We start from the raw sequence: 12,352 nt of genomic DNA, 5'->3' as shown, positions 1-12,352 counted from the left end.
AAAGTCACAATCGTGTGACGTTAACTCATAATTGTGAGAAAAGTGAGAGTCACTGTTGGCTGAAAATGGCTTTCTGTGAGAAAATTATACCTAATAAAATATACCTAACTGTGAGATTAAAAAATTGTGTACTATATTTTCCTCAAATGTGGCAGACGCAGACACTAACTTCCATAAAATCCTGACCAGCTAGGGTCACTGAACTGCACTGACAACACACAACTCTAATGCCGAAACTAGTTGATTAGGTTTGTTTTTTTTCTGAGTGTTGCATTGTCAAAGTCTATTTTAAGAGCCTTGATGTACATTCACATTATACTCAGTCAAGAGGTTTGCAATTAATCAAACTCGCTATGCAAATCCATAGCATCTGAACGGAATGCAGAGAATGCAAATATGTTCGTTTAAGTCGAATCTCTATGCAGCGCGATCGCCAGCAAACACGCTTCATCCTGCAACGCTCGTCATCCTGATACAACAACGCTGCAGAAGGATCCACACACGTCCTTGTGATGTGCACTATTATAACACCTGTCAGACAAACACACATCCCTACAGCATAGCAATGGGTGTACAGAGTGTGTGTGTGTGTGTGTGTGTGTGTGTGTTTGTGTGTAATATATGCACCGTTGCTACTGCTGTCATCCACCAGGATGATCTCCCTCAGCAGGTGCGAGGGCGTCCGGCGCATTGCCGAGTGGACGGAGCGCAGGATCACTGACAGAGCCTCGTCCACGAAGATGAAGACGATGCTGACCTGAGGCAAGCTGGCATGGTAGGAGATGTTTTTGCACCTGACGAGGAACAAAAGTAAAGAAGAGTAAAGATGGAAGTAAATTTGAAGGGACACAGCTGAAGCCATGGGCAGCTCCAAAATTATTGGCACCCTTTATAAAAATGAACATACAGCGTGCATATTGAAGTTATTATTTTACAATAACAGCATGTTCCAAAGTGTCCTCTTATACCACAGCAATTTACCAACGATTACAAATTTTATTAATCAAAGAACGAAATATGGTACTTTCTATCAGTTTATAGTTACATTTAATGTTGTGAAATGTCTCTGAAACAAGTTAGGTCCTGTTATCTTTTACGTCATACCATCGTTCCCTCACCAGCCTCTCTTTTTTTTCTCTATTTTGAAGTTAATAAGAAAAAAAGCAGCTTGTCATGTTACCGAGAATCCACAAAACGTAAGCTCCTCTGTCCTGAAGACTTGTCCGCATCAGAAAACTTAAAATTTCAATTCTCTGACAGTGGAGACTCCTTCAGTAAGTTAAATACACATATCCTTACAGAAAACTTCACCATATCAACAATTTCACAATTTTTATGTGGAGTGTTTGCCATACATACACAAGTATACGTTGTCCCTGCGTTTGTTGTTACTATAGAAACTGTATTAGAAGGAGTGTATTAATATAAAGCTGCACTATCATCAGAGCTGCTGTTATAGAAAATAAATCAACACCTTTTGACCAATCAGTTTCGAGAATTCAGCAGTGCAGTGGTGTACTTTTTTTTTTAATTATTGGCAAAGAATAACAGTAGTGAACACTTCTTTTTATAATGTCTAACAAGCAAGCAGGCGTTTATAGAGGGATCTATCAGTCCACAGCCAATACTGACTTAAAAAGTTGAAAGTAACTACTGATTTTCTTTGAATTAAAGACACACCTAGTTGGCTTTTGCCACTGTATTACTCACAGGGTGAAGTACTAAACACAAGAGATGGCTGGTTTGTTATAATGACAGCCAAAGACCAAAACAAAAGCCTGGGGTGCCAATACTTTTCTTTCTTTGTTTTTACTTTCTTAGTGAAAATAGACCGAATTTTGAGTGCAAACTTTGCCAGGAGTCTGTCACATCTGTACCAGAGGGCATATTCTTCACAGCAGCCTCGAGATAACAAGAAAAAAGAAATCATCTCTCTGAACAGAACAAAATCTTTGGTTATTGTTTGAAAATGCTGGCTCTGTTTTTTTTTTTTCAAAATTACATCAGACAGTGGCACTAGATTCGCCAAGGTACTGCTATTTATAAATTATAATGCTTTGAGTAGACTTGTTTCATTATTTAACCCTTTAAAGTTTTGGAATTTACTCAGAATTACTTCTTCATGTCTCCTTAAACCATTAATCTGTAGCTTATTAATTACTTTTCATCATTGCTATGAATTATTCAGTAACTACAGTGAAACGATTGGAAAATATTCTGTAGTGACAAGGGTGAAACATGAGGAAGAAGGAATAAAACACTTCAGGACGTGCTGTTTTATGAAAATAATCAATAACAGGGTCGTGTGATGAAGTGGAGTTATTTTCTATCCTACAATAGCGTGTCTCAAAATTTTTTATTCCAAGTAAAAACTGGAAACTATTACAAGTTTTCATTAATTAAAGAATGACACCAGATTTTTTTTTCCCTTTTATAGTTACATTTAACAAGTTAGTTCCCTCACTTTTTTTGTAAGTTAATAAGTTAAAAACAACGCAGCTTATAACGTTACCAACAAACTGCAAATCGTAAACTCCTGCGTCCTGAAGAACAAAACAAAACTTCAATTTACAGCTTTACCTCTGACTGTTACAAAGCACTGACACTGGAGACTCCTTCCATAAATTTTAAATAAATATTTCTCTCATAAAATGCTTCATCAAATCACAATTATATATTTTTCTTTGTTAAAAAAAATGTAGAATCACTTTTATTAATCCAACACAAAGCAGTTACTGTTACCACCCTAAAGTTTTCCTTTAACCATCAAAAAATGGCCAAAAATGAAAGGTTTTATCCATGCCATAGTTTTTATCCATTTATAGTTATGTTTGATGTTTCTAATTAGTCATAGATTATATCAAGGGTCCGTCATACAAGTCTCTGTGTAAGTTGTTACTGTTCAGCTTTAATATTACCCTTTGATTTATACTAGACTACAGCTGCACTACTGTCAGAGCTGCACTACTGTCAGAGAAAATTAATCAACAGGAAAATTAACGAAACAGCAACAGGTTATAAAAGCCCAATTTCAATGAAGATGTACAAAATGCTTCTTTCCTTGTTGCACCCGTGAAAGCTTCATTAGCCTGCCTTGGTACTGCTTATAAAGTGTGGTTTTAACTCAAGGCTATGAAATATACTATAAGCTGACTCCTGAATATTTATGAGGATTGGAGTTCTGTTTTATGAATATTAATGACTACTGGGTGGCATCAGTGAAAACTGTATATTCAGTATATTCACTTTAAAACATATATTTATTAAAAATCTAAAAAACATTATTTTCAATACAGATTGCTGGAGATCATAAAAAATGAATGTAATACTATATAAAATATTTTACCTTTCAGTGTAAATTTATTCAATCAGCTGCCTTGATTTTTGCCATTTCACCTAAAAATGTGTTTCTGATCTGAAACTAGTGCTGTTAAGTAAAGCAAAATAATTTCATATGCATTCAGACTTGCTGAACACCAATTTCTCATGTTTTTTTTACACGCCTGAGCACTTGACTACAAAATTACTCAAATGCCCATCACTAATATTAATATATTTTACCTTTCTTGACATCTGAGTCTTTTTTCCCCTGTTTTCCTTAACCCTGTAAATCTGTGGCTTATTATTCAGTTATTCGTCTGAAAGCATGCCATTCAGTTACAGCTATAAATTATTCAGACCTGACAGGTCCTGCGAGTTTAATTTTGCAAGTTATCAAATGAATTCAGCTTGCGTGACATCGCAGAGATGTCCGTGTACAAAAAAAAGGAGAGTTACGAAGTAAAGAAAAGAGAAGAAACGAAGCTGCAGGAGCTCAGTGAACCAAATGGTCACGGGTTTATTTCCAGCTGATAGCGTGCGCCATTTCACAGGGTTCCCTTGAGCAGAACGTTTAAGCTGCTCAGAGGCGCAGTGTGTGAGCGCATCATCTATAAGTCAGCTAAACGACATGACACCAGAGTGATTGAGAGAGACAGAGCCTCATGGAAGAGTGGTGTGAATGAGAGTGAGATAGAGGGATAGAGAGAGAATCAGTCACTGTTCTGTGACTCGCTCACCCGTCTGGTCTGAGGTCAGGGATGGCTCTGTCCAGTGAGAGGCGGTCACTGAGGTAGGCGTTGTATCCGTAATACTGGAACTTGCGCAGAGCAACACGGCGGCTCTCGGGCCCCAGGTCACGGCCCCAACGCAGGAACAGAGGAGAGTCTGAGAGAGAAAGATCAGCTGCATCGTCCCTCTGTGGCCTTTCTACACATGGGACAAACAAAAGCGAAAGCAAAAGTTTATTGCCCCTTGTACATGTATTAAATAAAGACGTACCTTTTTGGTCAAGAGATTTTAACGTAAACATGAACTTGGCATTTCAGGAGAATGCTCTACGCTGAGCAATACTTTGCGCTGGTGCTTAGGATTGTTAGGATTATGTATGTATATATAGGGTGTGATTGCGTCCAGGTGTAATCAGTAAGATGGTGACCGTGAACATGACAGAGTTTGTGTGTTGGGTGTTGTAGTCCATGGCGGTAATGTCTGTAGGCCACGAAGCAGATTGGGAACTGTGCATTGCGGCGGCCATGTTTGTAGGCAGCAACGCATTCTGAGAGTTGTAGCGAGGCGCCAAAACTGGTGCTGACGTGACATTTTCAATGTATTTATATGCAAAACCAATGAGTCAAACTTCAGACAGTGTCTCGACTTTTTGATTACATTTGGATTGAGCAGAAACATATATGAATTTAATACCTAATTTTGGTTAAAGATGTTTTCCCTAGTTTAATGCTTGCCATGTTGACCTAACACACCTTGTCCTGTGTTTTAAGTTCAAATCTCAGGACTACCAGAGACACTATTTGGCCATAAAGCAACTCTTTTAATCCTAAACTGTTCAGCTCAAAGCTTGGATGTATTTAGATAAAATGTTCCAAATGTACAAAAAACACAGTATCACACCATCTATAGAGGTGCCAACATTTATGGTTTAGCCGTAGGATTTACTAATGGTGACTGCTTACTACATCAATATGGGAGACACCTGAAAACTTTTCTGCTATTTTCAAAAAAGCAGCAGTCAGACTAAAGAAGAATAAAATTCATCTGGAGAAAAAGCCTATTCACTGAAGGGGAAAGGACTCCACATGTGAAAGATGCTCATTTGCTTTTGGCAATGGCTACTTTCAATTTGAAAAGACTTTATCTAGGACCAGTGAGTCTCTCTGGGTGGAAAAACATTCATGGAGCTTTTTTTTATTATTAAGCAACGTCACACCAAAATTTTACCTCACTGTTTTCTTTACTGTTGCTTGACTCACACATAAAAAAAAAAAAAAAAAAATCATTTCATCCATTGAAATTCTGAATGTTTTAGCACCTCATTATCTACTGTATCAACACCTTCCCTTCTTAACCTCCTATTCACCAAACCAGCTGTGCATTTGTTTTTTTCTGTTCTGCTCTGGGAATGAAAAAAAAAAAAAACTCTTTTCATTGAGATGTTCTTTAACACAACTACACAGAATCATAATTGGGTAAATGAGGCTGTAATTTTCGCCGCCTCCGCAATCAGTGCTGAATTCTAAGGGGAAAGAGACAGCACTAGTCCAGCGCTAGTCACCGTGATTATCTCACAGCATTTACAGAGTAAATCCCCGGCAGAGCCACACGAACGGCGAGAGTTAAAGGGCAGTAACAAACAACAGCGGATATCTGAATTCAGTGGCTCCGTGCGCTGCAGTTTGTCTCTGCGTTTGTGTGTATACAGAAGAAAGAATTTATTTACAAGACTTTCTGTTGCTTTTCGTTTTCATGCCAAGCCTTACATCATTCAGTGGTTTAAACTTACATTAGTATTCACAGAATGGAAAGAGAAATGCTTTTATCTTTATCTTTGTACTGCACTGATTTAAGCTAATATAGGTTTGTGTGTGTGTGTGTGTGTGTGTGTGTGTGTGTTAAAACACACGTGCAAACTAATTTGTTAACATGTCCATGATCCACTGGACTGAAAATTAGTTTTAGTGATCCTATACCTCACTGTGGTTTGGAGATTAAAGGTGCATTAGTCATGATTAAGCCTGAAGCTGAACAACAACAACAACTTCAACAACACTGATATACTTTTTTCTCCTTGAACCTGTTGACATGTACACAAAGCCACGCCCTGGAGAATCTACACTGCCCAACAGATTCAGAGTTCCCAAGTTCCCAGCATTACCGGGAATTGTCATGACATCACATTCAAGCAATGAGGTAGGACGCTGTTTATTTATTAAGGCATGTCGTTATTTAGAAATGATTAAATGCACCACATTACCTTATTGGCATTATGCAAACATTAATAATACTCAATATAGCCTACCTCTCATTAGTTGTTAACAACAACCATTAATAACATGGCTAGAGGCTAGTTTAGATCAGAATGGCTGTGCTTACTTTCAGAAACCTAGCTCGAAAATAATCATCAACAGAGGGCTAGAGTACTGATATCCGTTTATTTATTCATACCATGACATTTCATTTATCCAGCGCGACTGATCCTGATACCTGAGTACTCTTCTTGGTACAGCAAGGTTTTTGCTAAAGCAGTCATCAAACTCCTATGTCTTCACTGTTTCAACTGCTTGCTAGCCAAGTTATAAAACTATAAACGTGAAATTTGGCTCATAACGATTCCCTTCTGTGAGAAGTGTCAAGAGTGCCTTCAGTCTCCTGTATTTCTTTGTAATGAGCTCTCATGAGTTTTTCAGTTGACTATCACTACCAATGATTTAAGAGAATATATTTAAGAGATTTAAGCGAATATATTACGAGCAGTGTACAGATTTAAGAGAATATATTACATACAGTGTACATAAAAATATGAAATTTCTCATCAAAACTTGACTTCATTGCTTACACTAAATTTAATTTAAACAAACTGCTAGCTTGAATTATGTAGAGTGACCATGATCAATTCACGTAGTATTAACTTAAACCAATTACATTATGAACTCTCATGAGAATGTTGGCACTGACCAGAACTACAACTATAGTATTACATTAACACGATTAACTCATGTGCAGTAGAATAGCACAGCGGTAATGTGGCTACCACCTAGTGCTGCTAGTGACCTGGGGTCATTCCTCAGCTCAGGTGAGAGCACAGAGATCCATTTTATTCAGGGCTTTGAAAATTATCATCAAATCACGTTGGATGTACGAAAACAAACTGTGTTAATGTAACTCAATTCAATCACGTGGAACCAATGTATGCATTTGAATCAAGTAAACTCAAATAACCTTTTTTTTTAGCTAGCATTACATAGATTTCTATGAAAGTGGCTCATCTAAGGCATTACCTCACCTGATTAGAATTTATCTACTTGATTCATTATCTAAAACCAACCATTCAAACAGTTTATCTCTTTACACAGATTGCATTTGCATACCTGTCAAGGAGCATCATCAGTAATTCTGCATCCATTCCGCATCACTTGTGTTGAGGCCATGGCGTAAACAATTATTTTCTATCATGTTCTACAAATATTCCAGGTTATTTTTTAGTAGCAAGAAATTTTTAAAAAAAGCAACTATTGCACCATTAACTGAACTAACAAACTGGACTTGTTTGTCTGAAACAGAAATAGACACAGCACAGGAAACAGCAGTGAAAAACTCAGCATGAGCCTTTTGCTTTGCAGAAAACTCACTCCAGCAGAAGCGATATACGCCTCCACAGATGCAGGTGAGCCAAGAGTGAAAAGGGTCAAACTATGTGGGTGATTAATACTGTACGTTTATCACGACCTACAAGAAACTCTCAAAATGTCCAGAGGAAAAAAAAATACCACATTTAAAAAATGCATTTAAATCAACATCATGATCTTCCACAAAAATCAGGGACTTGCTGTTGGCTTGTGACTTACAGATGAAGTGTGTGTGTGTGTGTGTTGGAGAAATGATGGCTCCAGATTCCAGACTAAATTGTGATGGATGTTGCTTGAAACATGCACAGGTGCAAGAAGCTCGCATGAAATAATACTAGCATCTCTTTTTGTGAGGAAATAAGCGACGTATTTTTCCACAAAAAAAAAATGCTCAAACCTACAACATATCAAGTAATTCCAGAAATAAGCAATAAAACACTGATTTATACGAAAACAAATCAATGGAATTGTGTGATAAAGCGGAGTTACTGTTACCAGCCTGAAGTCCTACACAACACATCTTAAAATGTTTTATTCCTTTTATACCACAGCAATTTGCCAATTTTTAAATAATTACAGAGTGACACATCATGCTTTTTATCCATTTATAGTTACACTTATAGTTCTAATGTTGTGGAATGTCCACAAAACAATTTCTGTTATCGCTTATGTTACAGCACATAGAGCTTCTCTTCTTTCTCTCTAGAAGTTAATAAGAGAACCAAGAAACCACAAAGAAGCGTAAACTCCTCTGTCCTGAAGATGTTGGAAAACTTAAAGTTACAGCTTTACCTCTGACTGCTATAAAGCACTGATACTGGAGACTCCTTCAATAAATGTTAAATAAACATCTCCTTACAAAAAACTTCACCATATCAACCATAATGCATTTTTTTAAACAACAACGACGTTTTTGTGGAGCGTCTGGCGTGAGTCCCTGTGAATGAGTCACTACAGAAATTAGAACAAGTGCATATAGAAAATTAATCAACCTCTTCTGACCAATCAGATTCAAGAATTCAACAGTGCCATGGTATAAAATGCTGTAATACATTGCAGTATTGAATGTATTTCCACACGAAAATGGCAGAAAGAGTTAAATTGGCAAAACCAATTTCACTGAAAATGTTTCCGTTTCAGTTTTCATATTTTTTGGATATTTTTGAATCATATATTATTGGAAAGCTTATTTCCTAAAACATGATGCTCTGTAGTCAATGTATAGACACTTCCTTTGATGATGTTATGATTACTGCTGAAATTTTCATTTTTCTCAATACACAAATTTCGAAGTAATATCCAGATTGACTTTGAGTTCCTATGAGTAGAATTATTTGAATTTGTTCTTCCTTGCTCAGATACATCGTGGTCTGTAAAAAAATAAAAAATGTACATTAACCATATGATGCTGGACTTAAATAAGACATCCTGTAAATAAAAACCTAAACTGAGCATATACATAAAAAATTAAAACAAATAAATAATAAATGAATAACAAATGATTAAAATCAGTGAATTTAAAAACGCAAGGCAAGTTTTCATGTCAGTGTATCTATTTCAGTGCATCCCTGAATAAATTAGAGAAATATTTTGCTTATTTATGAGCCTCATTAGTCTGTAATTTTGCCATTTTCATGAACACAGATTATAAATAGTTGAATGTGATGGAATGTAATTAGCTGCAACAACAGCAATTACTACAGAAATTAATAATAATAATAATAATAATATAGTATGTTGCACTATTTGGCCAAAAGTATGTGGACACATGACCATCACACCTATACGAGCTTGCTAGACATCCCATTCCAAATATTATTTCAAATTTATGGAAGGAGTCTCCAGTGTTCGAGGTAAAGCTGTAACTTTCTGTAACTATAAAGCTTTCTGACATCTTCAAGACAGAGGAGTTTATGCTTTGCGGTTTCTCAGTAACATGACAAGCTGTGTTTTTCTGTCTTGTTAACTTTAAGAGAGAGAAAAAAAAGACAGGCTTATAGGTTTATAGCTGCTCTACTGTAAATGCAAACAGGAAATAACTTGTTTCTTGGATGTTCCACAACATTGTCATTCTTCGATAGATAAAATTGTAATACTCTGCAAACTGCTGTGGTATTAGAGTTATACAACACTTCAGGCCGTGACCCTCAAAGATTCTCACTGTCTCCTGACAAGAGAATCACTAGAGCCTGAAGTCACACAGCCGGCATCAGTGACCTCGAGCTAAACACTGCTGTTCCACACTGCCTTCAAACTCCGTTATATAACACACACAAACACACACACACAAAATCTGTGACCCAGAGTGCTGCGTTCAAGAGCTTATTCAAGACAACGTTACAAAGTGCCTTCATGGTCATCGGGTTTTTCATGGAAAAGCGTGTGTGCTGTGTGAGAGAGTGTAATCTCTGCAATTCAATGAGATTTCGATTCAGTGTCACGATGCGAATATAAAACAATCCTCAGTGCATCTCAACTCTATTCATAATGCCTTTTTTTTTTACTGCATGATCAATTTTTACTTTTAAAACACAAAGGAAAATGGCAACCTCAGCTCCAGCATGTGTAACACTCAACATGTTCTCAAAAACACGACACTTGCAAAGTTTTACCACGGATTTGTTTCTATGTCGAGCTAGAATAGATTTTATTAATAAATATACTATATGTTAACCAAACATACATGTTATTGTTACTATTTATTTAATTTTAAAAAGTATATTGTATGAAAATTTATATTGGCCCAAAATAAATGCAAATATATATATTTCCCGAAATAAATTTATTTTTACCATTTGTCATTTTTTTATTTGAGCATATTTGAATTGTATTTCTTTGAAAAAAAGTCTGATTATGGAGATCGATGCACAATGCAGAATTGTTTAAAGAGAGAACTCAGATGAGAATTTTTCTCACCCCTAGAGAGAAGGTGCAAGAAGGAATAATTCAGTGTGCTTTGTTTGTGTCGGAGAGAGGAGAGCGCAGAAGAAATCAGGATACGTGCTGAAATCCTGATCAGGCTCATTGCTGATCGAATGTTTCTCCATCACTCAAAATAACTCAATCAGCCGCTGGACAGGAACTCTGAATAAACACCGCTAGTGGTGTAATTTGCTAAAAAAGTGTGCATCCTATTGCTGGGACACGGATTCAATTTTGGACAATTCCAGAGCTATCCGTGCCTCGCGTGATAAAATGATCTGACGCTGTCACAGGTTAATGTAATACAAAGTTGACTGTGTTTATCTTTGAACTTGAAACACTTTAATTCAAAAGTTTAGGAGTTTTGATTTTGGGTACTGAGCTGTTTTATTGTCCATTGGGCAATAAATACTCCTTGCGCTTGGCAACCTTTTAAGCTTGTTACGCCGTCCTAAATCACTGTGAGTGGGAGTAATATAAGAGTATAAAATCTCCTGAACACTACGCTGACATACATACAGAGCCATTTTTTTATAGATTTTTACTAAGTCAAAAAGCATCTGAATAAATCTCCCCACCTTCAGACATGACCTTGTACGTATTGACATGCTTGAACTACTTCAAGGCCTGCGTGATTGTCTGAATGATGTAAAACCCGTCTGAAAAGCACAAGATTGTGTTTCCAGACGATGCCGTAACAAGCAATTACTCAGGATCCTGAAAGCAGCAGGAGCAACATTTACACAGAGAACAATAAGCAATGAACTGCACTGCAATAATCTCCATTCCTAAACCCTCACACAAAACTCCTCTGCAAAAAAAGGAAGCATGGAGATGTATGCCTAAAAGCATTTAGACAAATCAGAACTCTTTTGGAACAATATGCTCTGGTCAGAAGAAACAAAAGAGAAAAGAGGAGAAAGAAGGGCTCTGTGTATGATCTGTAGAACAGCATACTCATAATGAAGCACGGTGGTGGGAGCATCATGGTGTGGTGCTGCTTCTGTGCAAACGGCATTGGGGCATTACACGTCGCCGAGGGAAACGTGAATAGAGCGATGTATCGGGCTATATTAGAGGACAATTTAACCTCATCAGCAAGACAATCACCCCAAACATACAGCCAGAATAACTCATGACTGGTTTCTAAAAAAGAAGCTGAACGTGCTTGCAATGAAAAATTTTTATTTATGGAGGACTGTGAAATTGCGAGTCCATCTGAAGGACCCTCATATACTTGAGAAATTGAAGACAATTTGCCAAGAGAAATTGGCCAAAACTGAACCAGAATGATGGAAAAAGCTAATTACTTCTAACCGCTGACATCTCAACGCGATAATTACCAACAACATCTTTGCAACTGAGTGCTAATGTTGGTAATTTGTGGTGTCCGAATACTTTTTCAGTTTCATTTTTTTTAAACATATCTTTGTTCAGGATTATGAATAATAAATAATTACGAATAATCCTGTATAAAGACAAAAGACATTATGTGTGTAAATCTGAAGCTGATATATGCACTGGAAGTATATTAAATAACAAAAACGGAAGTGTCTGAATACTTATTTCTCCTCACCGTACAGCTTATACATAGTACATATGCATATTTATTATTCATATGGTACATACAGTACACAGATTTTCGTTTTTGCATATTACTCACTTTGCACACACACATCTTTGCACATATTCAACTTTATTTTTAAATCCTTTTGCTCATTCTGTTGCACACATTCAACTTTATTTTT

General features: G+C 36.7%; 1 protein-coding gene across 1 annotated transcript in view; it reads right to left on the bottom strand.

The window, feature by feature from the left end:
- galnt18a (UDP-N-acetyl-alpha-D-galactosamine:polypeptide N-acetylgalactosaminyltransferase 18a) overlaps positions 1-12,352 on the bottom strand; it is a 73,076-nt gene that overhangs the window by 37,204 nt on the left and 23,520 nt on the right. The window contains 2 exon segments of the mRNA XM_026946563.3: positions 628-794; positions 4,059-4,248. Coding sequence (XP_026802364.2) covers positions 628-794; positions 4,059-4,248 — 357 coding nt within the window.

Source organism: Pangasianodon hypophthalmus, chromosome 7 (genome assembly GCF_027358585.1).
Source record: "Pangasianodon hypophthalmus isolate fPanHyp1 chromosome 7, fPanHyp1.pri, whole genome shotgun sequence".
Taxonomy (NCBI): Eukaryota; Metazoa; Chordata; class Actinopteri; order Siluriformes; family Pangasiidae; genus Pangasianodon; species Pangasianodon hypophthalmus.
Note: the sequence above shows the minus strand (reverse complement) of the source record. Positions and strands in the feature narration are given on the sequence as shown.